Here is a 27,870-nt window from a genome sequence, read left to right as displayed (position 1 = left end):
TTAGTACATTTGCTGAAAGTAACGCATTATCAGCCATCATTTCATGTTTTTGTCAATTTTTGAGTAATGAATGCTATAGGGTCGAAATTTATGAAAATGAACCATGTGTCAACATGGCAATGTTGCTCAACCCCAATATTTTGCCTTACAATATTAATTCTACTAAAATGATCACAAAATAGCTATATTAACCATCGTTTTCTCATCTCACTTTAATGGGAATGTGGTAGGATATGTTTTTCACAATTGTCAATGACTTCATGTTTAGCACTACCAATCAGGTGCCCTCCTGCTGTCCTTGTCATGCACACTTCTCATGTCTTGATAGAATAAACGTTTTATTTTCTTCACAAATGGCAAACTCATCATGCTTATCACATTTCCATAGCATGACACAAGGTAATTGAAACCCAGAATCATAATGTATATTTTTTAAGTCAGTCAATCTGGAACATTTCAAAAACTTTGAAAGTTTCTTCAAGTGCAGTCTTTTTTGGTTATTACACGATTATAACACGATGTGTTATAGCAATAGACCACTGCCTCTGCTAGAAGTGGAATATTGGTTACACAACTGCCGTGTTGTCCCAATCTCCAGCTGATCCCATTCTGAATGTTGCGCATGCGGTTGGTAGAAATGACGTACACACACACTGGTTGGGAAAGTGTGTTCGTGTTTGTGCAGGGATGTCTTGTTCAAAGAAGCTCAGCTGTTTCGCACAGTAAGCGTATCATGGCTGCAACTTCGGCAATGATGGGGTAGGTGTAGGCTAGTATATACTACTTATACGAATTGTCCTCTGTAACCCACAGTAGCAATAACCTAAAATGTTTATGGGATTGTTATTGTTTGTTTTAAATGAATAACTGTTTATTCTGTCGCTGCATGGGGGAGGGTTGTGAATTTAAAATTGCTGTATCCAACGAGCTTTGTGATTTAGCCTACTTTAGTCTTAAACTAGGATACACATTTTGTTGGGGGAAACGATCAGAAATAACCTTAAGAAAAATATACCCAAAAAGGAACGTTTTTCCATCTATGTCATAGTCATTTGAGTTGCGATTTACTTTCCATTGTGACAATTAGTTTTTATTATAACATGTCGATAAAGATAGATTTATCATAATACCTCTCTCTCCAGATTATTACCGTTCCTGTTAGACCTACTGTCCATGGTCCCCGCTGGAGCTCAGGTAATTTGTCTGAGTGACATGTATGGCACGATCAACTCCCCGAACTTTCCAGAACCCTACCCTAAAGAGTCCGAGGTCCGCTGGAACATAAGCGTTCCCGACGGGTTCCAAATCAGACTTTACTTCCTGCACTTCGACCTAGAACCCTCCTACCTCTGTGAGTACGACTATGTCAAGGTAAGTGAATCGTGACTGCGTATGTGTGTGGCCAGCCATTCACACGGAGAAAATGCCTCGAAAAGGGACACAATTCACATGTCCCACCTTGATTTAGTTCAGTCAATTCAATTAGGAATGTAAATGAATATTCAACTCTCATGACAAACATTTTTATTCTTGGAAGAGCTTTTTTTGTAATAGATTTGCCTGCCTGGCACAATAGACCCTGGCATATTGCCAAACTATTTGGCATTAGTTTGTCCCTGAGAAGGTGCATGGGTTTAGCCAGCCAAATATGTCAGTGTGCCAGCATGGGCCAGTGTAATATGCTATGCCAGTGAAGAGAATGATAATGGATGATGTGCCAGGCGGCACTGGCACAGGAGCCTGGTCGGAGCTGGTGCCAGTTCGGGTTGGTTTGCCAGGCTTTGGTGCCCGACCCATCTCTTGATTTCTAGGAACCAGAGTTATGCCAGAATGGTTGGAATTCTGAACAGGGTTTAGCATGGCAACATCATAAGCAGCATGGAACTGTAGTGTGGAGTGCTCTTACTGCAGCAAAGCATTCCGGGGAAATGCTCCCGTCCTCTGCTGTGTCTGACATAGTATCTTCGGCCATGGTCCAATTCTACCCTTTCCCAAAATGTGCTCATGAACACTCCCCGAAGTGTGCTCTTGTATACTTTATGATCTGTCGTAAAATTGTGTGCATTAACTCCACCTGAAAAATGCACTCCATTCGCCTTTTGTAGTCACTATAGCACCCTTTATTTCCTGTGTAATTTGGCAATAATGGAATTAGGCCACGGCAGTTTGTAAAAGAAAGAGCAATGGCATTTTTGATCACATTTCTGTAGGTGCGGGCAGAATGTTTCGATATTTTGCAGTGACCTTTTCAAACTAAACATAGCAAGTGCCTGTCAAATCCAATTGTATGTCACATACGCCGAATACATTGGGTGTAGACCTTACAGTTAAATGCTTACTTACAGCCCTTAACCAACAATGCACTTTTGAGAAAAGGAAGCTTGGCCCCAGTGATGTACTGGCCGTACGCACTACCCTCTGTAGTGCCTTGAGGTCGGACGCTGAGCAGTTACCATACCAGCTGTATAACTTTTTGAGGATCTGAGGACCCATGGCAAATCTTTTCAGTCTCCTGAGGGGGAATAGGCATTGTCGTGCCCTCTTCACGACTGTCTTGGTGTGTTTGGACCATGATGGTTTGTTGGTGATGTGGACACCAAGGAACTTGAATCTCTCAATGTGCTCCACTACAGCCCTGTTGATGAGAATGGGGGCGTGCTCGGTCCTCCTTTTCCTGTAGTCCACAATCTCCTTTGTCTTGATCATGTTAAGGGAGAGGTTGTTATCCTGGCTCCACACGGCCAGTTCTCTGACCTCCTCCCTATAGGCTGTCTCATCGTTGTCACTGTTGTGTCGTCGGCAAACTTAAGGATGGTGTTGGAGTCGTGCCTGGCCATGCATATTTTGTTTATCTATAGATGTTTGTGTTTTCATGTCCTGTCTTGGTATAGACTCAGAGATTAAATGGGCTTATGATGTTGCGCTCCTATTGCACAGCAATACTGTAGCCTACATGTACTGTCAAATATTTTACATACTACCAGTCTATCTACTGTGTTTGCAGAATGTAAAAAAAAAGTATTCAGTAATTTATGGATTGTGACAGTTTCTGAAATAGAAACCAATGGCACATTCTGTCAGCACAACGTTTGACTGAAAACATGTTTTACATTTACTTTTCCCCCAACCTGAATATGCTGGACTGACCGCGAGTTCTGAAACATTGTCTAGGCTTAAAATTACAGTAGAGTAGTAACATACATACATCTAAGTTAAATAAACACTTTCTTGATGCACTGCCTATGGGATCATTCACACCCCGTGACTTTTTAACATTTTGTTCTGTTACAGCCTGAATGTAAAATTGATTTAAATGTAGAATTTTTTTGGTCACTGGCCTACAGACAATAACACAATGTCAAAGTGGAATTGTTTTAATTTTTTAAAACAAATTAATAAAAAATGTAAAGCTGAAATGAGTATTAAACCTCTTTGTTATAGCAATCCTAAATGGGTTCAGGAGTAAAAATGTGCTTAACAAGTCAAATGATGATGCATAGACTCACACTGTGAGCAATAATAGTGTTTACCATGATTTATGAATGACTACCTCATCTCTGTACCCTACAAATAAAATCATATGTAAGGTCCCTCAGTCAAGTAGTGAATTTCAAACACAGATTCAACCACAAAGACTATGGAGTTTTTACAATCCCTTGCAAAGAAGGGCATCTATTAGTAGATGGGTAAAAATACAAAAAGCAGGCATTGAATATCCCTTTTTAGCATGGTGAAGTTATTAATTACACTTTGGATTGGTGTATCAATACACCAAGTCACTTCAAATCTACAGGTGTCCTTTCTAACTCAGTTGCCGGAGAGGAAGGAAACTGCTTTGGGATTTCACCGTGAGGCCAATGGTGACTTTAAAACAGCTTAGAGTTTAATGTCTGTGATAGAAAACTGAAGATGGATTATCATTGAACAAAAGTATAAATGCAAAATAACAATTTAAAAGATTTTACTAAATTACAGTTCATATAAGGAAATCAGTCAATTGAAATAAACTAATTAGGCCCTAATCTATGGATTTCACATGACTGGGAATACAGATATTCTCTGTTGGTTAGATACCTTATAAAATAGGTAGGGGCGTGGATCAGAAAATTAGTCAGTATCTGGTGTGACCACCATTTACATCATGCAGCGCGACATGTCTCCTTCGCATAGAGTTGATCAAGATGTTGATTGTGACCTGTGGAATGTTGTTCCACTCCTCATCAATGGCTGTGTGAAGTTGCTGGATATTGGCGGGAACAACCTTTCGTACACATCGATCCAGAGCATCCCAAACGTGCTCAATGGGTGACATTTCTGGTGAGAATGCAGGGCATGGAAGAACTGTGACATTTTCAGCTTCCAGGAATTGTGTACAGATCCTTGAGACATGAGGCGGTACATTATCATACTGAAATATGAGGTGATGGCGGCAGATGAATGACACAATGGGCCTCAGCATCTCGTCACGGTATCTGTGTGCGTTCAAATTGCTATAGATCAATTGTGTTCGTTGTCCGTAGCTTATGCCTGCCCATACCATAACCACACCACCACTCTGTTCACAATGTTGACATCAGCAAACTGCTCGCCAATACGATGCTATACACACTGTCTGCCATCTGCCGGGTACAGTTGAAACCGGGATACATCCGTGAAGAGCACACTTCTCCAGCGGGCCAGTCATCATCGAAGATGAGCATTTTCCCACTGAAGTCAGTTAGGATGCCAAACTGCAGTCAGGTCAAGATCCTGGTGAGGACAACAAGCATGCAGATGAGTTTCCCTGAGATGGTTTCTGACAGTTTGCATAAATTCTTTGGTGGTGAAAACCCACAATTTCATTAATTTCAAGAATCCAGATGTGGAGGTGTGTTTACTACATGTGGTCTGCAGTTGCGAGGTCGGTTGGACAAACTGTCAACTTCTCTAAAACGATGTTGGATGCGTCTTATAGTAGAGAAATTATAATTTAATTATCTGGAAACAGCTCTGGTGGACATTCGTGTAGTCGGAATACCAATTGCATGCTCCCTCATCTTGAAACATCTATGACATTGTGTTGTGTGACAATTGCACATTCTAGAGTGGCCTTTTATTGTCCCCAATTAAAGGTGCACCTGTGCAATATGCCTCAGACTGTGCAATATGCCTCAGGCTGTTTAATCAGATTCTTGATATGCCACACTTGCCAGGTGGATGGATTATCTTGAAAAAGAGAAATGCACATTAACAGGGATGTAAAAAAATCTTTGCATAAGTTTTAGAGAAATAATCTTTTTGTGAGTATGGAAAATTTCTGGGATATGTGTTTTCAGCTCATTAAACATGTTGCGCTTATATTTTTGTTCAGTGTTGTTACATCACCATACTAACCTAATTGACAGAGTGAAAAGGAAGCCAGTACAGAACAAAAATATTCCAACAAGGCACTCAAGTAATACTGCAAATAATGTGGCACAGCAATTCACTTTTTGTTCTGAAATAGAAAGTGTTATGTTTGGTGCAAATCCAATACAACACATTACTGAATACCACTTTCCATATTTTCAAGCATAGTGGTGGCTGAATCATGTTATGGGTATGATTGCAATCGTTAAGGACTGTGGACTTTTTCAGTATTAAAAAAAGAAACGTAATGGAGCACATGCAAAATCCTAGAGGAAAACCTATTTAAGTCTGTTTTCCACCAGATACTAGGAGATGAATTCACCTTCAGCAGAACAATAAGCTAAATCACAAGGCCACATTTACAGTGGAGTTGCTTACCATGAAGAATGTTCCCAAGTGGCCAAGTTACAGTTTTTACTTAAAGCTGCTTGAAAATCCTGTGGCAAAACTTGAAAATGGTTGTCTAGCAATAACAAACAATCAATTTGACAGAGATTGAATAATTCTGTAAAGAATAATGGGCAAATATTGTACAATCCAGGTGTGCAAATCGCTGCCAAAGGTGATTCGAACGTGTGAATACTTTAATTAGATTTCTGTATTTCATTTTCAATACATTTACAACCATTTCTAAAAACATGATTTAACTTTTTCATTATGGGGTATTGTGTGTAAATAGGTGAAATTTGTTTTTATATTTAATCCATTTTGAGTTCAGGCTGTAACACATCACAATGTGGAATAAGTCAAGGGGTATGAATACTTTCTGAAGGCACTGTATTTACATAGCCCCAATGAAAAGAGATGCGTATGGTAATTTGTTGTATGGCTACCTCAGAAATATGAACCCATCACTGCCAGAAAAGGTGAGGAATTTATTCTGCAATGGTTATAAAAATGAAATATATAGGAAATATATTCCTTTATTTTTGTTCTTCTCGGTAACGACAAATGGCAGCATCTTATGTTTTTATGAAGGGTGTCATCATATTCCCCATTTGCACAAAATACTTACCTGTTTGCAATACAGTACTTCAACCACTGTCTAATGTTTTCTTGGAGGAAAGAACATTTTCAAGAAGCACCAATCAAATGCTTTTCAATGCATGAGGAAGTGAAGGGTAGAGAATTGGAACACAACCAGAGTGTCATTACATCCCCTATGATAACCAGAAAATAGCTGAGAGAGAGTTGCAAATTGTATGGATAATTCTTCTGCAGAGCCAATCTCCCGCTGGGGGTAAACAAGTTACACTAATGTTGTGTGTGTGTGGGGGGGTGGGCAGGGTGCTGGTGTCCTGCCGATGGTGTTATTTGCACACCCCGGCAGTTCTACAATCTAAGGTAGATGCCCTCTATCTCACACAAATCATTCTTTAAAAGTAACTTCCTCACCATCTTCGATAAGCATTCTCCGTTCAAAAATGCAGAACTAAGAACAGATAGAGCCCCTGGTTCACTCCAGACCTGACTGCCCTCGACCAGCACAAAAACATCCTGTGGCGGACTGCAATAGCATCGAATAGTCCCCTCGATATGCAACTGTTCAGGGAAGTCAGGAACCAATACACGAAGTCAGTCAGGAAAGCAAAGGCCAGCTTTTTCAAGCAGAAATTTGCATCCTGTAGCTCTAACTCCTAAAAGTTCTGGGACACTGTAAAGTCCATGGAGAAGAAGAGCACCTCCTCCCAGCTGCCCACCGCACTGAGGCTAGGTAACACGGTCACCACCGATAAATCCATGATAATCAAAAACTTCAACAAGCATTTCTCAACGGCTGGCCATGCCTTCCTCCTGGCTACTCCAACCTCGGCCAACAGCTCCGCCCCCCGCAGCTACTCGCCCAAGCCTCCCCAGCTTCTCCTTTACCCAAATCCAGATAGCAGATGTTCTGAAAGAGCTGCAAAACCTGGACCCGTACAAATCAGCTGGGCTTGACAATCTGGACCCTCTATTTCTGAAACTATCCGCCGCCATTGTTGCAACCCCTATTACCAGCCTGTTCAACCTCTCTTTCATATTGTCTGAGATCCCCAAGGACTGGAAAGCTGCTGCGGTCATCCCCCTCTTCAACGGGGGAGACACCCTGGACCCAAACTGTTACAGACCTATATCCATCCTGCCCTGCCTATCTAAGGTTTTCGAAAGCCAAGTCAAAAAACAGATCACTGACCATCTCGAATCCCACCGTACCTTCTCCGCTGTGCAATCTGGTTTCTGAGTCGGTCACGGGTGCACCTCAGCCACGCTCAAGGTACTAAACGATATCATAACCGCCACCGATAAAAGACAGTACTGTGCAGCCGTCTTCATCGACCTGGCCAAGGCTTTCGACTCTGTCAATCACCATATTCTTATCGGCAGACTCAGTATCCTCGGTTTTTCTAAAGACTGCCTTGCCTGGTTCACCAACTACTTTGCAGACAGAGTTCAGTGTGTCAAATCGGAGGGCATGTTGTCCGCTCCTCTGGCAGTCTCTATGGGTGTGCCACAGGGTTCAATTCTCGGGCCGATTCTTTTCTCTGTATATATCAATGATGTTGCTCTTCCCTGATCCACCTGTACGCATACGACACCATTCTGTATACTTCTGGCCCTTCCTTGGACACTGTGCCATCTAACCTCCAAACGAGCTTCAATGCCATACAACACTCCTTCCGTGGCCTCCAACTGTTCTTAAACGCTAGTAAAACCAAATGCATGCTTTTCAACCATTCGCTGCCTGCACCCGCACGCCCGACTAGAATCACCACCCTGGATGGTTCCGACCTAGAATATGTGGACATCTATAAGCACCTAGGTGTCTGGCTAGACTGTAAACTCTCCTTCCAGACTCATATCAAACATCTCCAATCCAAAATCAAATCTAGAATCAAGTCCATGCTAGGTAAAGCTCCACCTTATCTCAGTTCACTGGTCACGATGGCAACACCCACCCGTAGCGCGCGCTCCAGCAGGTGTATCTCACTGATCATCCCTAAAGCCAACACCTCATTTGGCCGCCCTTCCTTACAGTTCTCTGCTGACTGTGACTGGAACGAATTGCAAAAATCGTTGAAGTTGGAGACTTTTATCTCCCTCGCCAACTTTAAACATCTGCTATCTGAGCAGCTAACCGATTGCTGCAGCTGTACATAGTCCATCGATAAATAGCCCCCCAATTTACCTACCTCATCCCCATACTGTTTTTATTTATTTACTTTTCTGCTCTTTTGCAAACCCTCTTTTGCAAACTCCAGTGTTAATCTGCTAAATTGTAATTATTCGCCTACCTCCTCATGCCTTTTGCACACAATGTATATAGACTTTTTTTTCTTTTTCTACTGTGTTTTTGACTTGTTTTTTGTTTACTCCATGTGTAACTCTGTGTTGTTGTCTGTTCACACTGCTATGCTTGATCTTGGCCAGGTCGCAGTTGTAAATGAGAACTTGTTCTCAACTAGCCTACCTGGTTAAATAAAGGTGAAATAAAATAAAAAATAAATAAATTAGCATTCATTCCACTGCGACTCTGAAGTATTCACTTCCCACCAAGCTCATATTCATATTCAAATAACCCTACAGGGCACCACCGCAATGCACCCAGCACCACACCAGCAGCCAGACACAAAAGAACAACAGAGGAACCAGATGACTGCTTTTCCACAATGCAATGTGTCTGTGTTTTACAAGGGGGTGGTTTTGTGTTTGTGTCGGGGTGGGGGGTGATTGTGTGTATGCGCTTGTTTTTATGTTTGTAAGGCTTGATCATTACCGTCACTGCCACGCCACACATTACTTATCTCGGAAATCACGTGTTCCAATGCCCCCCCCAAAAAAATGTAACCTTTTTATGCATTGCCACTAGATGCTGATCTTGGGTCAGTTTGGCATTTTCCCCACTAATGGCTAAGGTTAGAATTGGATCTGTATCTAGTGGAAACTTTACCCCGGAACGCGTCCAAACTCTAATAATGGCATAAGTAGCCTCCCACTTCCCACTGCCAAATTCACAGCTCATCAATAAGTTCCATTGTGAGGCGTCTGCTTGAATTCCACCACCTTGTCCAGACCCCCACCCCCTGGGGTGCAGAATGCATAGAGATCCTTGTGCATACACACACACTCGGACGCTCACATACATAACACTGCTCATCTACCCACAGTTCTCAGTCCTGCGACCGGTGACCGACACAGATAACATTGTGTTGTCCTCTTCTTGAATGAAGATTTACTGTATATGTCTGATGCTGATCTGTGAATGTGTGTGCCTGTGTGTTTGTGAATGTATGCTTGCACATTTACATCGGAGTGAATAAGCACACGAGAAGTGCTTTATAATATCTGTGGTATTACTGTGATTGTTTCTTTGCTTGTAGTTGTAGAAATGTTCTAGTGTTGTGTGGTATTGGGACTGTGGCCAGTGTGGCTATACAAAAGTGTCTCTTAATCTCCCACATGCTGCTCTGTTGTAGCTGGGGTTAACCGAACGTTCAATGACACACTCAGTGTAAACATGCTATCAGAGACCCAGATAAGACTGGTGTTCTAAAAAGTGTTTGTGCGTACATCTGGACAGACAGACAGACAGACAGACAGACAGACAGACAGACAGACAGACACAGACAGACAGACAGACAGTCAGACAGACAGACACGGGGGAGATATTTGGAATGGATTAATTAGTGGACAAAAAGGCCATTTATCGGTAATCATTAGAAAACTTCAACAAAAACATTCCATTAAAACATTCCAACATTAATCTGAAATGCGATTTATGAAAAGCTTTACATGAGAAAATCAAGTCAATAGCTGATAAAGGTGTCAATTCATGTCAATGCCATGTACTGTAGGCCTACATATTTTTGTGTATGTGTCTGCATACGTGCAGCTGTATGTGACTTTGTGCTCACACGTCCATTCTACTCTTTCTCTGCAGGTGGAGGCTAATGGAGAGGAGCTGGCAGTGTTCTGTGGGCGCGAGGACAGTGACACAGAGCAGGTCCCAGGAGAGCAGGTCATGAGCTCCCCTAGGAGCTCCTTCAGTGTCTCCTTCCGGTCCGACTTCTCCAATGAGGAACGCTTCTTGGGCTTCGAGTCCCACTACAGCGCTGTCGGTGAGCGGCCTGTACTGTCACTTCCATTCATTGTTAGCTAATGGTCGCTAAAGTTAGCTGGTTAGATGGTGTTGGCTGTTTAAAGGAAACCGGACCTTGGATGACAGTCTTTTATGACCCATAGACTAGTTTTAGGGTGAGGAACCATCTAACATTGTTAATCAGTGTTCTTCAATACTGGGCCAGGCTAGACCCATGGGTTGTTCAGGCTTTTGTTCTAGCCCAGGACCAATATTTTTATATTTATCACTCCAGTGTTAATCTGCATAATTGTAATTATTTGCCTACCTTCTCATGCCTTTTGCATACAATGTATATATAGACTCCCCTTTTTTCTACTGTGTTATTGACTTGTTAATTGTTTACTCCATGTGTAACTCTGTGTTGTCTGTTCACACTGCTATGCCTTATCTTGGCCAGGTCGCAGTTGCAAATGAGAACTTGTTCTCAACTAGCCTACCTGGTTAAATAAAGGTGAAATTAAAAAAAAATTAAAAAAAATATGATATACAGTGCCTTGCGAAAGTATTCGGCCCCCTTGAACTTTGCGACCTTTTGCCACATTTCAGGCTTCAAACATAAAGATATAAAACTGTATTTTTTTGTGAAGAATCAACAACAAGTGGGACACAATCATGAAGTGGAACGACATTTATTGGATATTTCAAACTTTTTTAACAAATCAAAAACTGAAAAATTGGGCGTGCAAAATTATTCAGCCCCTTTCTTTCAATGCAGCAAACTCTCTCCAGAAGTTCAGTGAGGATCTCTGAATGATCCAATGTTGACCTAAATGACTAATGATGATAAATACAATCCACTTGTGTGTAATCAAGTCTCCGTATAAATGCACCTGCACTGTGATAGTCTCAGAGGTCCGTTAAAAGCGCAGAGAGCATCATGAAGAACAAGGAACACACCAGGCAGGTCCGAGATACTGTTGTGAAGAAGTGTAAAGCCGGATTTGGATACAAAAAGATTTCCCAAGCTTTAAACATCCCAAGGAGCACTGTGCAAGCGATAATATTGAAATGGAAGGAGTATCAGACCACTGCAAATCTAACAAGACCTGGCCGTCCCTCTAAACTTTCAGCTCATACAAGGAGAAGACTGATCAGAGATGCAGCCAAGAGGCCCATGATCACTCTGGATGAACTGCAGAGATCTACAGCTGAGGTGGGAGACTCTGTCCATAGGACAACAATCAGTCGTATATTGCACAAATCTGGCCTTTATGGAAGAGTGGCAAGAAGAAAGCCATTTCTTAAAGATATCCATAAAAAGTGTCGTTTAAAGTTCGCTTGCACAGTGCTCCTTGGGATGTTTAAAGCTTGGGAAATCTTTTTGTATCCAAATCCGGCTTTACACTTCTTCACAACAGTATCTCGGACCTGCCTGGTGTGAAATTTGTCAGTTTTTGATTTGTTAAAAAAGTTTGAAATATCCAATAAATGTCGTTCCACTTCATGATTGTGTCCCACTTGTTGTTGATTCTTCACAAAAAAATACAGTTTTATGTCTTTATGTTTGAAGCCTGAAATGTGGCAAAAGGTCGCAAAGTTCAAGGGGGCCGAATACTTTCGCAAGGCACTGTAATAGTTAATAAAAGTTAATTTGTATTCTATTTTAACACAGCTAATCAAGGGTTAGGTGATTAGTTGAATCAGGTATGTTAGTGCAGGGCTTGAGTAAAAAGTCTCTCTCTTTCTGTCTTTCTCTCTAGATGTGGATGAGTGTAGGGACAGGAACGATGAGGATCTGGCCTGTGACCATTTCTGCCACAACTACATTGGTGGCTACTACTGCTCCTGTCGCTATGGCTACCTGCTGCATTCTGATAACAGGACATGTCGAGGTATTGTTTACCGTCTCCCCAAACTCATAGCCAGAGGTTCTAGGATTTTCATCTTTGCAAAGTACAGTTGGAGACACTAAAGAGTTCATTTTTTATGACACGCTCTCACTAGGAGACGATAGAGCACTGTGTTACACACACGACCTAACTGTATTTGTCAATAACTGTCAATTATGATGCATTATATATTGAAGATTCCCCATTCCACGCCCTTTTTTGAGTGCATTCCAACCTCCTTCCCTACATGCCAACTGTTTTTGATGTTGAAATTTGTATTGTGTGTCGGCAATATATTTTGGGAGGGGGAAACAAAGTGTTTAGCAGCTAATGCTCTGCGAAATACGAATGTATTTATGAAGGCAGTACGATTCCAATGTATTGGCCTATCGGATCTTTCCCCCAATGTGTTAACAGCAAAAACCACGTGGAATCTAATCTTTGAATAACATTTATTGCACATTCATAAACTCAGCAAAAAAAGAAACATCACTTTTTCAGGACCCTGTCTTTCAAAGATAATTTGTAAAAATCCAAATAACTTCACAGATTTTCAATGTAAAGGGTTTAAACACTGTTTCCCATGCTTGTTCAATGAACCATAAAACATGTAATGAACATGCACCTGTGGAACGGTCGTTAAGACACCGTCTGTAAGCTGTTAAGGTCACAGATATGAAAACTTAGGACACTAAAGAGGCCTTTCTGCCCAGGGTCCCTGCTCATCTGCGTGAACATGCCTTTGGCATGCTGCAAGGCATGAGGACTGCAGATGTGGCCAGGGCAATAAATTGCAATGTCCGTAATGTGAGACGCCTAAGACAGCGCTACAGGACGGACAGCTGATCGTCTTCGCAGTGGCAGATCACGTGTAACAACATCTGCACAGGATTGGTACATCGGAACATCACACCTGCAGGACAGGTACAGGATGGCAACAACAACTGCCCGAGTTACACCAGGAACGCACAATCCCTCCATCAGTGCTGAGAGTGGCTGGACTGAGGGCATGTAGGCCTGTTGTAAGGCAGGTCCTCACCAGACATCACCGGCAACAGTGTTGCCTATGGGCACAAACCAATCGTCGCTGGACCAGACAGGACTGGCAAAAACTGCTCTTCTCTGACGAGTCACGGTTTTGTCTTACCAGGAGTGATGGTCGGATTTGCGTTTATCTTCGAAGGAATGAGCGTTACACTGAGGCCTGTACTCTGGAGCGGGATCGATTTGAAGGTGGATGGTCCGCCATGGTCTGGTGTGATGTGTCACAGCATCATCAGACTGAGCTTGTAGTTTCAGGCAATCTCAATGCTGTGCGTTACAGGGAAGACATCCTCTCCCCTCATGTGGTACCCTTCCTGCAGGATCATCCTGACATGACCCTCCAGCATGACTTTGCCACCAGCCATACAGCTTGTTATGTGCGTGATTTCCTGCAAAACAGGAATGTCAGTGTTCTGCCATGGCCAGCGAGGAGCCCGGATCTCAATCCCATTGAGCACGTCTGGGACCTGTTTGATCGGAGGGTGAGGGCTAGGGCCATTCCCCCCAGAAATGTCTGGGAACTCTTGGTGGAAGAGTGGGGTAACATCTCACAGCAAGAACAGGCACATCTAGTATAGTCCATGAGGAGAAGATGCACTGCAGTACTTAATGTAACTGGTGGCCACACCAGATACTGACTGTTACTTTTCTGTAATTTTGACCCCCCCCCCCCCCCCTTTGTTCAGGGACTTATTATTCAATTTATGTTAGTCACATGTCTGTGGAACCTGTTCAGTTTGTTTCAGTTGTTAAATCTTGTTATGTTCATACAAATATTTACACATTAAATCAAAGTTTATTTGTCACGTGCGCTGAATAAAACAGGTGTAGATCTTACAGTGAAATGCTTACTTACAGGCTCTAACCAATAGTGCAAAGAAGTGTTAGGTGAACAATAGGTAAGTAAAGAAATAAAACAACAGTAAAAAGACAGGCTATATACAGTAGCGAGGCTACATACAGACACCTGTTAGTCAGGCTGATTTGAGGTAGTATGTACATGTAGATATGGTTAAAGTGACTATCCATATATGATGAACAAAGAGTAATATTTGCGTAAAAAATGAGTTGGCGGGTGGTGGATGGCGGGACACAATGCAGCCCGGTTAGCCAATGTGCGGGAGCACTGGTTGGTCGGCCCAATAGAGGTAGTTTGCACATGAATATATAGTTAAAGTGACTATGCATATTTGATAAACAGAGAGTAGCAGCAGCATAAAAATAGGGTTAGGGGGGGCACACAATGCAAATAGTCCGGGTAGCCATTTGATTACATGTTCAGGAGTGTAATGGCTTGGGGGTAAAAACTGTTGGGAAGCCTTTTTGTCCTAGACTTGGCACTCCGGTACCTCTTGCCATGCGGTAGTAGAAGAACAGTCTATTACTGATGTGCCTGGGGTCTTTGACAATTTTTAGGGCCTTCATCTGACACCGCCTGGTGTAGAGGTCCTGGATGGCAGGAAGCTTAGATGTACTGGGCCGTCGCACTACCCTCTGTAGTGCCTTGCGGTCAGAGGCCGAGCAATTGCCGTACCAGGCAGTACGTGCAAACATGCTCTTGATGTTGCAGCTGTAGGACCTTCTGAGGATCTCAGGACCCATGCCAAATCTTTTTAGTTTCCTGAGGGGGAATAGGTTTTGTTGTGCCCTCTTCACGACTGTCTTGGTGTGTTTGGACCATTCTAATCTGTTGTTGATATGGACACAGAGGAACTTGAAGCTCTCAACCTGCTCCACTACAGCCCCGTCGATGAGAATAGGTGCGTGCTCGGTCCTCCTTTTCCTGTAGTCCACAATCATCTCATTAGTCTTGGCTATGTTGAGTGATAGGTTGTTATTCTGGCACCACATGGCCAGGTTCCTGACCTCCACCCTATAGGCTGTCTCGTCGTTGTCTGTGATCAGGCCTACCACTGTTGTGTCGTCTGCAAACTTAGTGATGGTGTTAGAGTCGTGCCTGGCCATGCTAACTACCCTCACCACCTGGGGGCAGCCCGTCAGGAAGTCCAGGATCCAGTTGCAGAGGGAGGTGTTTAGTCCCATGATCCTTAGCTTAGAAATTAGCTTTGAGGGTACTATGGTGTTGAACGCTGAGCTGTAGTCAATGAATAGCACTCTCACATAAGTGTTCCTTTTGTCCAGGTGTGAAAGGGCAGTGTGGAGTGCAACAGCGATTGCATCATCTGTGGATCTGTTTGGGCGGTATGCAAATTGGAGGGGGTCAGGGGTTTCTGGGATGATGGTGTTGATGTGAGCCATTACCAACCTTTCAAAGCACTTCATGGCTACGGACGTGAGTGCTACGAGTCGGTAGTCATTTAGGCAGGTTTACTTTGTGTTCTTGGGCACTATGGTGGTCTGCTTGAAACATGTTGGTATTACAGACTCAATCAGGGACATGTTGAATATGTCAGTGAAGACACCTGCCAGTTAGTCAGCACATGCCCGGAGCACACGTCCTGGTAATCCGTCTCGCCCCGCAACCTTGTGTATGTTGACCTGTTTAAAGGTCTTACTCACGTCGGCTACTGAGAGCGTGATCACACAAACGTCCGGAACAGCTGATGCTCTCATGCATGCCTCAGTGATTTAGCTTGTCTGGTAGGCTCGTGTCACTGGGCAGCTCACATCTAGTGGAAGGCATAGGAACTGCAAATTGAGTCCTAAGTCAATGGATACTGTAATGGTATTGAATAGAAAACTACAAAACAACAAGAACAAAAAACTCACAGAAATCAGGGTACATACGCAGAGTCAGGGTATATGCAACAGTATGGGCCGCCTGGCTCGTTGCGAACTAATTTGACAGAATTTTACGTAATTATGACATAACATTGAAGGTTGTGTAATGTAACAGGAATATTTAGACACTCGTTAGATAAAATACGGAATGGTTCCATATTACACTGAAATAATAAACATTTGTTTTCGAAATTATAGTTTCCGGATTCGACCATATTAATGACAAAAGGCTCATATTTCTGTGTGTTATTATGTTATGATTTGATATTTGATAGATCAGTCTGACTGAGCGATGGTAGGCAGCAGCAGGCTCGTAAGCATTCATTCAAACAGCACTTTCGTGCATTTTGCCAGCAGCTCTTCGCAATTCTTCAAGCATTGAGCTGTTTATGACTTCAGGCCTATCAACTCCCGAGATTAGGCTGGTGTAACCGATGTGAAATGGCTAGCTAGTTAGCGGGGTGCGCGCTAATAGCGTTTCAAACGTCACTCGCTCTGAGACTTGGAGTAGTTGTAGTAGTTGTTCCCCTTGCTCTGCAAGGGCCGCGGATTTTGTGGAGCGATGGGTAACGAAGCTTCGAGGGTGGTTGTTGTCGATGTGTTCCTGGTTTAAGCTCAGGTAGGGGCGAGGAGAGGGACAAAAGCTATACTGTTACACTGGCAATACTAAAGTGCCTATAAGAACATCCAATAGTCAAATGTAGATGAAATACAAATGGTATGGAGAGAAAGAGCCCTATAAATACTATATTAACTACAACCTAAAACCTCTTACCTTGGAATATTGAAGTCTCATGTTAAAAGGAACCACCAGCTTTCATATGTTCTCATGTTCTGAGCAAGGAACTTAAACGTTAGCTTTTTTACATGGCACATTGTAATTTTACTTTCTTCTCACATTATTTTAACCAAATGGAACATGTTTCATTATTTATTTGAGGCTAAATAGATTTTTATTTATGTATTATATTAAGTTGAAATAAGTGTTCATTCAGTATTGTTGTAATTGTCATTATTACAAATAAATAAAGAATATAAAAAAAATCAGCTTTTATGGTCCTCCAATAATCGGTATCGGCATTGAAAAATCATAATCGGTCGACCTCAGGTACAAATAACGCAAAAAAGCATAGCACAATTGGTTGGGCGCCCGTAAAACTGCTACCATTTCATCATATGTTAAGTTTGCTGAAAATAAACGCAGTTGACTGTGAGAGGACATTTATATTTTGCGGAGTTTACATGATTCCATTTGTGTTATTTCCAAGTGTTGATGTCTTCACTATTCTACAATGTAGAAAATAGTAAAAATAAAGAAAAACCCTGGAATGAGTAGGTGTTTCCAAATTTTTGACTGGTACTGTAATATATCGTTTGGGTATATTGTGTTTGTTGTATTATTAAAAACTGTTGTGGGAAGCACATCACCCAGAAAAACAGCTACATTCCTCCAAAAATAAGTCCCCAATGAATACTTTAAATATCCTGAACGGCACCAGAACATTAAGAATCACCTAGCTTCTTGGAGACCCTAGGAACCTCAAAAGTTAACCAATCCTGTGAACGGGTTGGACAACTCAGGTGTCTACTTAAACAGCAAAGTTAGATAAGACGGAAGTTTGTGAAGTAGAGCCATGTCAGCAGAATGGGAGCAATGTAGAGGTCTACGGGTCTTTAGCGAAGTCCAGCAAACCTTTTAATACAGGATGCAGTGTTGAGAATCAAAACTGTCACCTATAACAAAACTAAGGGCACTGCAGTAGATGGCTTCCAAAAGTTTTAAGAGAATTATCAGCTCGACTTTAATAAATAATAATCACCATAATTAAGAACAGATGAAGGTTGACTGTTTTAATCTGCTACCTACTGATTAAATAAAGGCATGATCTGTTTCTGAAGAAAAAGCTTTTAGCTTCTTTACCAGGTCATCTATGTTTTTTAAACATCAATCCATACGTATTTATAGGAAGGGAACACGCACAGACTGTGACACATTTTTCAGGATGTCATCAACATAATTGGGGAAAAACATAGAGAATGATTATTTTTTTTATTATTTTATTTTTTACAAGAGAGCCCTGTCTACATTACAATAAAAGCAGAATAATAAAACAATATAATTCAGCAAACAATAAACCAAAGCAATCACATTCATCTACATAGAGGTCCTCAATCAACAAGGTCTGCCCTGAAAAAGCATTACTTTTTGGCAGAAAAAGGAGACTTAAACTTCTTAGGCCTGCAGTCCCGTTAACGGGATCGATATGACAACAGCCAGTGAAAGTGCAGGGCGCGAAATTCAAAACAACAGAAATCTCATAATTAAAATTCCTCAAACATACATGTATTTTATACCGTTTTAAAGGTAATTTTGTTGTTAATCCCACCACAGTGTCCAATTTAAATTAGGCTTTACAGCGAAAGCACCACAAACGATTATGTTAGGTCACCACCAACTCACAGAAAAACACAGCCAAAGAGAGGAGTCACAAAAAGCACAAATAGAGATATAATTAATCACTAAACTTTGATGATCTTCATCAGATGACACTCATAGGACTTCATGTTACACAATACATGTATGTTTTGTTTGATAAAGTTCATATTTATATAAAAAAATCTCAGTATACATTGGCGCGTTACGTTCACTAGTTCCAAAAACATGCAGTGATATTGCAGAGAGCCACACCATTTTACAGAAATACTCATTATAAATGTCGATGAAAATACAATTGTTAGATAAGGAAATATAGATATACCTCTCCTTAATGCAACCGCTGTGTCAGATTTCAAAAAAACTTTACAGAAAAAGCAAAGCATGCAGTAATCTGAGAACGGCACTCAGAATTATTTTTTTTATCCTCCATGTTGGAGTCAACCGAAATCAGAAATAACATTATAAATATTCCCTTACCTTTCATCTTCATCAGAATGCACTCCAAAGGAATCCTAGTTCCACAATAAATGTTTGATTTGTTCGATAATGTCCATTATTTATGTCCAAGTAGCTACTTTTGTTAGGGCGTTTAGAACACAAATCCAAACGCTCGTTCAGTTCCAGCCGAAACGTCGGACGAAAACTTCAAAAAGTTATATTACAGGTATAGAATCAATCTTTAGGATGTTTTTTTTATCATAAATCTTCAATTACGTTCCAACCGGAGAATTCCTTTGTCTGTAGAAATGCCATTGAACACAGGTCGCTATCATGTGAAATGCGCATGACCAGAACCTGGCTCTCTGCCAGACCACTGACTCAAAAAGCTCTCAACCGGCCCCACATCACAGTAGAAGCCTCATTCAAGTTTCTAAAGACGGTTGACATCTAGTGGACGCCTTAGGAAGTGCAACATATCCAATATCACACTGTGTATTCGATAGGGGATGGGTTGAACATCAATCAACCTCAGGTTTCCCACTTCCTGTTTGGATTTCTTCTCAGGTTTTTGCCTGCCATATGAGTTCTGTTATACTCACAGACATCATTCAAACAGTTTTAGACACTTCAGAGTGTTTTCTATCCAATACTAATAATAATATGCATCTTTAGATCCTAGTTTTAAGATTATACTATAAAGCAGGGGCTCATGAGACCCCTTTTAGTGAGTAGTCTGGCAGAGCGCCTCAGTCTCATGAAGCGTGCTACCGAGAGAGTATCCTCTCGTTCCAGGGCTTTTATTCAGACAATGAAATTCTCCGGTTGGAACCTTATTGATGATATATGTTAAAAACATCCTCAAGATTGATTGCAGACATGTTTTGACTTGTTTCTACGACCTGTAACGGAACTTTTGAGATTTTGTCATGGAGAAAATGGTCGCGCCTACATGAAGATGGGTTACTGGGCTGAACACGCTAACAGGTGGCTAAATTATGGCCTTTATGGAACTTTATGGAACAAATCAGTCATTTATTGTCGAACTGGGATTCCTGGGAGTTCCTTCTGATGAAGATCATCAAAGGTAACTGAATATTTATAGTGTTTTTTTCTAACTAATGTTGACTCCAAGATGGTGGAATTGTCTAATTGTTTATAAACGGGTACTGAGCGCCGTTCTCAGATTGTGCTTTTTCTGTAAAGTTTTTTTAAAATCTGGCACAGCAGTTGCATAGAGGATCAGTCTATCTTTAATTCTGTGAATAACACTTGCATCTTTTATCAATGTTTATGAGTATTTCTGGGAAAATCACCGGATGTTTTGGAATCAAAATATTACTGCACATAACGCGCCAATGTAAACTGAGATTTTTGGATATAAATATGCACATTATCGAACAAAACATACATGTATTGTGTAACATGATGTCCTATGAGTGTTATATGATGAAGATCATCAAAGGTTAGTGATTTATTTTATCCATACTTCTGCTTTTTGTGACTCCTCTCTTTGGCTGGAAAATGGCTGTGTTTTTTGTGACTTGACTATGATCTAACATGTGGTGCTTTCGCTGTAAATCATTTTTGAAATCGGACACCATAGGTAGATTAACAAGATGTTATCTTTCATTTGCTGTATTGGACTTGTTAATGTGTGAAAGTTACATATTTATAAAAAATATTTTTGAATTTCGCGCGCTGCCTTTTCAGCGGAATGTTGAGCCGCTAGCAGAACGCTTGGCCAAGACAGGTTAACTAACTATTTAGGAGTCTTTTGGTTTGGGGTAGAAGCTGTTCAGGGTCCTGTTGGTTCCAGACTCGGTGCATCTGTACCGCTTGCCGTGCGGTACCAGAGATAACAGTATGAAGTGGGTGGCTGGAGTCTTGGACAATTTTTATGGCCTTCCTCTGACACCGCCTGGTCTGGCTGGGAGCTCAACCCCAGTGATGTACTGGGCCGTACCCATTACCCTCTGTAGCGCCTTGCTGTCGGATGCCAAGCATTTACCATACCCAGTGGTGATGCAGCCAATCAAGATTTTCTCAATGGTGCAGCTGTAGAACCTTTTGATATGGATGTTGGCTTGCTCGGCCCTCCTTTTCCTGTAGTCCACGATCAGCTCCTTTGTCTTACTAGCATGTTGTGAGCCATGACTAGCCTGTCAAAGCATGTCATGGCTACAGATTTGAGTGCTGCAGGGAAATAGTCATTTAGACAGGTTACCTTGGTGATCTTGGGCACAGGGACTATGGTTGTCTGCTTGAAACATGTAGGTATCACAGACTGGGTCAGGTTTGAAAATATCAGGGAAGACACTTGCCAGCTGGTCAGCGCATGCTCTAAGTTCACGTTCTGGTAATCAGTCTGGCCCTGTGAATGTTAACCTGTTTAATGGTATTACATCGGCTACGGAGAGTGATCACACAATCGTCCGGAACAGCTGGTGCTCTAATGCATACTTCAGTGTTGCTAGCCTCAAAGCAAGCATACATGGTATTTAGTTTTAGATAGGTTCGCGTCACTGGCCAACTCACTGCTGGGTTTCCCTTTGTAATCCGTGATAGTTTGCAAGCCCTGCCACAACTGATGAGTGTCAGATCTGGTGTAGTAAGATTCAATCTTGGTCCTTTATTGACGCTTTGCCTGTTTGATGGTTCGTCATAGGGCATAGTGGGATTTCTTAGTGTCCGGATTAGTTCCAGTTCCTTGAAAGTGGTAGCTCTAGCCTTTTGGTGCATCGATGGCCTCGTTCCCACAGTGACTGTAGGTATATACCCCAACCAGAAGCTATAGATTACAGGCAACATCCGCACTGAGCAAAAGGGTAGAGCTGCCGCTTTCAAGGAGCTGGACTCTAACCCGGAAGCTTATAAGAAATCCCGCTCTGCCCTCCGACGAACTAAGATTGAATCGTACTAGACCGGCTCCGACGCTCGACGGATGTGGCAGGGCTTGCAAACTATTACAGACAACAAAGGGAAGCACAGCCGCTAGCTGTCCAGTGACACGAGCCTTCCAGACGAGCTAAATGCCTTCAATGCTCACGTCGAGGCAAGCAACACTGAAAAATACATGAGAGCATCAGCTCTTCCGAACGACTGTGATCACGCTCTCCATAGCCGATGTGAGTAAGTATCACGTTTTAGGGAAGACCCAGATGCAGACAGTGTCGAAGTAACAACATTTTATGACTAGAACAGGGGGCAGGCAAAACGGCAGGTCAAGGGCAGGCAGAGGTCAGTAATCCTGGGTGGCGGGGCAAGGTACAGGCCGGCAGGCAGGCTCAGGGTCAGGGCAGGCAGAATGGTCAAAACCGGGAAAACTAGAAAACAGGAACAATAAAAAAGACAGGAGCATGCTGATAGGCTTGACGAACAAAACGAATTGGCAACAGACAGAGAACATAGGTATAAATACACAGGAGATAATGATGGGAGACACCTGGTGGGGGGTGGAGACAAGCACAAAGATGGGTGAAACAGATCAGGGTGTAACAGTAAGACCTTTTAAACAGGTCAACATTCACAAGGCCAGACGGATTACCAGAACTTATACTCAGAGCATACACTGACCAACTGGCAAGTGTTTTCACTGACATTTTCAACCTGTCCCTGACTGAGTCTGTAATGCCAACATGTTTCAAGCAGATAACTATAGTCCCTGTGCCCAAGAACACTGAGGTAACCTGCCTAAATGACTCACGTCTGCAGCCATGAAGTGCATTGAAAGGCTGGTCATGGCTCACATCATCACCATTATCTCAAAAACCCTAGACCCACTCCAATTTGCATACTTCCCCAACAGATCCACAGATGATGCAATCACTGTTGCGCTCCACACTGCCCTTTCCCACATGGACAAAAGGAATGCCTGTGTGAGAATGCTATTCATTGACTACAGCTCAGTGTTCAACACCATAGTGCCCTCAAAGCTCAACACTAAGCTAAGGTACTGGGACGAAACACCTCCCTCTGCAACTGGATCCTGGACTTCCTGACAGGCCACCCCCAGGTGGTAAGGGTAGGTAACAACACATCCGCCACACTGATCCTCAACATGGGGGCCCTTCAAGGGTGCGTGCACAGTCCCCTCCTGTACTCCCTATACTCGCTGCATGGCCACGCACGACTCCAACACCATTAAGTTTGCAGATGACACAACAGTGGTAGGCCTGAACACCGACAATAATGAGACGGCATATAGGAAGGAGGTCAGAGACCTGGCTGTGTGGTGCCAGGATAACAACCTCTCCCTCAACATGATAAAGGCAATGGAGATGATTGTGGTCTACAGGAAAAGAAGGACCGAGCATGCTACCATTCTCATCAACGGGGCTGTAGTGGAGCAGGTTGAGAGCTTCAAGTTCCTTGGTGTCCACATCACCAACAAACTAACATGGTCCAAGCCTATTCCCCCTCGGGAGACTGAAAAGATTTGGCATGGGTCCTCAGATCCTCAAAAAGTTATACAGCTACACCATCGAGAGCATCACTGGCTGAATGGCAACTGCTCGGCTCCAAACGCAAGACACTACAGAGAGTCGTGCGTACGGCCCAGTACATCACTGGGCCAAGCTTCCTGCCATCCAGGACCTCTACCAGGCGGTGTCAGAGGAAGGCTTAAATATTGTCAAAAACTCCAGCCACCCTGACTGTTGTCTCTGCTTCCGCATGGCAAGCGGTACCGGAGCGCCAAGTTTAGCTCCAAAGGGCTTCTTAAAAGCTTCTACCCCCAAGTCATAAGACTCCTGAATAGCTAATCAAATGGCTACCTTTCTTTTACGCTGCTGCTACTCTCTGTTTATTATCTATGCATAGTCACTTTAATTCTACCTACATGTACATATTACCTCGACTAACCAATTTGTTTTTATTTTTACTTAACACATATTTTTCTTAACTGCATTGTTGGTTAAGGGCTTGGAAGTAAGCATGTAAGTTCTACACCTGTTATTTTCAGCGTATGTGACAAATACAATTTGATTTTATTTGGTCAGTGCGGATATTGCCTGTAATCCATGGCTTCTGGTTGGGATATGTACGTACTTTCACTGTGGGGACGATATCGTTGATGCACTTATTAATGAAACCCGTGACTGCTGTGGTAAACTCCTCAATGACTTGTATTAGGGTTAGGAACTGGAATTCCTACTTTAAGATAGTTAAGGTCACAATCTCTTTTAGATTTAAAGGATTCGGAATTGTTATGTAAAGCAGGCAATTGCCACACAATTAATTGGGCCTAATTCTGGCATTATAGGCCACTGCACTAAGGCCTCTATGCTTAGCACTCAGCATTAAGGACATAGATTGGGGGTAAGGCCCTGCGTTAAACTAGCATTTTGTCCAGGCCGGGGGTGTACTTGTACATCAAGCTGCCTCACACTACAGAAACAGGAGATATATTCCTGCCCTATGGGCTGTTTTGGCTTGGACAAGGCTACTTCCCTTAGGCTATTTGTTATGACAGGTTGCCTATTTTGAATGCACTGGGTGAGGTAAGAGCTGATACAGGTGCAGGTGTCCCAGACAAGTATAGAGAGAGATTTTACTTAATTCCATTGACTTATGTGCTAAAAATAAACAGTAAAACATTCGCTTCAGCACATTTTACAACATAAATCCTTCTCATACACATAATGACACAATCTCAGAAAGCTGGTAGCCAAATGTCTCTTGCCTCCTCACCATGATGTAGGATGACTGACTGCTTAAAATCACTCGTAGTGAGCAGTTTGGGCAGTAAAGGTAGAGAACCCCCATTTTGGGTTTGTCGGTGCTGACCATAAGGAGCTGGGTATGGCGCAGGAGAAAGTGGGGTTTGGGTTTGAAACCCATTAGTCTGTGGACGAGGTGGTGGTTTCGGGGCAGGTTTAGGAAGAGGCCGATAAGGTGATGGAGAAGGAGATCGTGGTAATGGTGACTGATACTGTGATCCATCCGGATCTTGAACCTCCGTCTCTGACTCATCTTGAACTCCTCCTGATCCGGACCTGGATCTTGAACCTGTGGCTCCCCCTCTGTCTCCTCACTGGCAGAGGAGATTGACAACATGACAGGTTGTGATGCTCTGCCTGCTCCTGTAAGCCCCTCCTCACGCTGTTGAAGAGGGCCATGAGTTCTATGGTGGGGGTCAGGCACAATCCTTTGTGGTTGTTGCTCTGGGTCAGGTTCAGGGCTTTCCTGTTGGTTCCTTTCTATGAAGGCTGATATCATCCGAGCATCCTCCAGATCTCTTTCAGCATGCAGTAAGACGTCACTGTCCTTCTAGACGTTTGGCTATGGTTTCATGTGCTTCAAATGCTTGTCATGTTTGAGTGTCCAAATGCCTACACTCTTCATCAGCTTGAGTGTCCTCTATGATTTGGTGTTTGACCTCCTCTAGTTCAAGGAGCGTCATACACTTTCTGAGAGCAGCAGCTTGAGTTACTCAGGGCCTCTGATGGGACTCCACCCCATCCTTTGAGATGACTGGTATGAAGAGTGGCCCTCCATACTCATTGAATGAGATGATTTAGTGGAACTTAGAGATTTACAGAACATTGTTTTGATCCCCCATTGTGCCTCTTCCATGAAGTGTCTTCCAGAGACTGGTGAAATAGCAGGCCTTCATGTGTTGAGGCCTCCATCGGCTCTAAGGAAGAGCGCTTGGATGGAGAGTGTTGAGACAGATATCTGCTGTGGTTGTTGAATATTTTCTTCTGAGATCGGGTTATGTGGGGGTAAACCTCATTGTCTCTCAAATGCGTCGAGGGCCCCATCCAGCTATTTCCTCCCAAAACCGGCTTCTCTTTAGGCATAGCTGTTGCTGGACTTGACTGTGAGACAGTGAAGGTTCCACTTGCTTGCAGCTCACGTGTGCCTGGCCTAGCTATGGGAGAGTCAGGTTGAGGTTTGCCATTGAGGTCCCCATCCATGGTAACACCTGTATCCCACTCCATATCCGGCCAAAGGACCACTTGTTATGGCAGCTTGCCTATTTTGAATGCACTGGGTGAGGTAGGAGCTGATTCAGGTGCAGGTGTCTCGGTTACAGGACAAAGATGGGGAGAGAGAATTTAGGTTGTGTTTTAGAGTTTGAACTCCCATTTATTTAATCCCTTTAAATCATCCACAGGGTATTGGACACACAGATAACATAAATAAAATTGATAATGCTGGAGAGGTTCTTTACAACTGACTGGATTGTTTGTCACTGAACTAAAAGACAAAGGAACTCAGGTATTTAACAAAGGAAATTGGTTGAAGGTGTGCACCGAGCATAGAGATGTATTGAGATCTATAGTGCCCAAAAGCCTGTAAAACATGGGAAGCGCTATTTGAGGACTGATACATCTCTATGGCTTAGAGGCACCTGCATTCAAAGGGACAGTTAACAAAAAGTGTGAGAAAAATGTGAGCCTTTTCCACACTATTAGTTCTAGATTCCTTGTTCTGTGCCACAAGTGAACTGGTTGTGTTGTGGACCAACACTGACCACATGTCATCACCCTTCTATGGCACCTCTGGGACATTAAGCAACCTTCTACGCACCCAAATCCTGTGTGTGTGTGCGCGACCGCTCACATGCATTTGTGCATGAATGCATGAGTGATTGTGTTATAGTTAGGAAGGTCTGTTTTGTATCCATTCACTCCCCTCTTTCTATCTCACTGATAGCCGTCACTGATTGATGACAAATATTTACATTCAAGCAGCTGAAGATATGTGAAAAATGTCTGTCTAGTTCAGAGAGTTACAGTATGTGTTGCAGATGCTATAATCTTCTCTTACTGCTCCAGATGGTTCACTGTACATGTTCAAAACTGTCACTGGAAATAAGTGTGTGTTCTATGCACTGTCTATAAATGGGTTATTACAGTATGTGTGTATGGTGGATTTTCATGAAACTTGTGGAGTATTTATCACACATGATCATAAATCCTATTTTATTAGTGTGTGCATAGAATGTATTCATTGATTAATTGTCTGTGTGTGTGTGTGTGTGTGTGTGTGTGTGTGTGTGTGTGTGTGTGTGTTCCAGTGGAGTGCAGTGATAATGTGTATACGGAGCGGTCAGGGGTGCTTTCCAGTTCCGACTTCCCCAACCCCTACCCCAAAAGCTCTGACTGCCTGTACCACATTGAGCTGGAAGATGGATTCCTGCTCAGCCTGGAGTTTGATGACACCTTCGACATTGAGGACCACCCTGACGTCACCTGTCCCTACGACTATGTCAAGGTTTTTTTATTTACTTTTATTTGTATTCAACCTTTATTTAAAGGGAGTCATATTGAGATCCATGTCTTTTTTCCAAATGAGCCCTGTAATACAATAATACACATTAAATATGAAATGTATCAATAAATAATAGTAATAACAATAGTAATAATAATAATAGCAATAACAATCAGTTTCCCAATTTTCCACCCCAACAAGACAATAAACATTTAAAAAAACACTCCTCTGTGAACAGGTCACTCAGCAATGCCTTAAGTGACCGGAAGGCACTAGGAAATGTAATCTGTGTCCTGAAATTCGTTCCATGTATGTGGAGTGTACAAACTAAAGGACATTTTACCTAGATCAGTAGCAACAAAAGGAATTTCAAGAATTAGCCATTCCTGGGAGCGAGTGAGGTATTTTGTTCTTCTGTATGTTAGAAGCCGTGTAAATGAACAGAAGGTAACGGATGTCTCCAAGTGGCCACACACCTCTCCAAAGTGTGCACAGTTCCTAAGTAATTTCAATGCACTTTTATGACTCAAGGAAAGAGCTTTCAACTATTAGGTGCTTTTTTTTTTTAGCTCTCTTGCTATGCCTTTAAGGAACTGAAGCGAGCACACTTGTAGTGTGTTGTTTGGAATACAACCCTCCATCCCCACTGTTTT

General features: G+C 42.6%; 1 protein-coding gene across 1 annotated transcript in view; it reads left to right on the top strand.

Moving 5' to 3' along the window:
• Positions 1-704: 704 nt before the first annotated feature.
• masp1 (MBL associated serine protease 1) overlaps positions 705-27,870 on the top strand; it is a gene marked incomplete at its 3' end in the record, with an annotated part of 72,366 nt that continues 45,200 nt past the window's right edge. Inside the window, 5 exon segments of the mRNA NM_001160478.1 lie at positions 705-759; positions 1,143-1,371; positions 10,307-10,484; positions 12,208-12,339; positions 27,024-27,220. Coding sequence (NP_001153950.1) covers positions 734-759; positions 1,143-1,371; positions 10,307-10,484; positions 12,208-12,339; positions 27,024-27,220 — 762 coding nt within the window.

Source organism: Oncorhynchus mykiss, chromosome 15, assembly GCF_057628025.1.
Source record: "Oncorhynchus mykiss isolate SJ-2025 chromosome 15, ASM5762802v1, whole genome shotgun sequence".
NCBI classification, from domain to species: Eukaryota; Metazoa; Chordata; class Actinopteri; order Salmoniformes; family Salmonidae; genus Oncorhynchus; species Oncorhynchus mykiss.
This window is presented reverse-complemented; position numbering and strand designations above follow the sequence as displayed.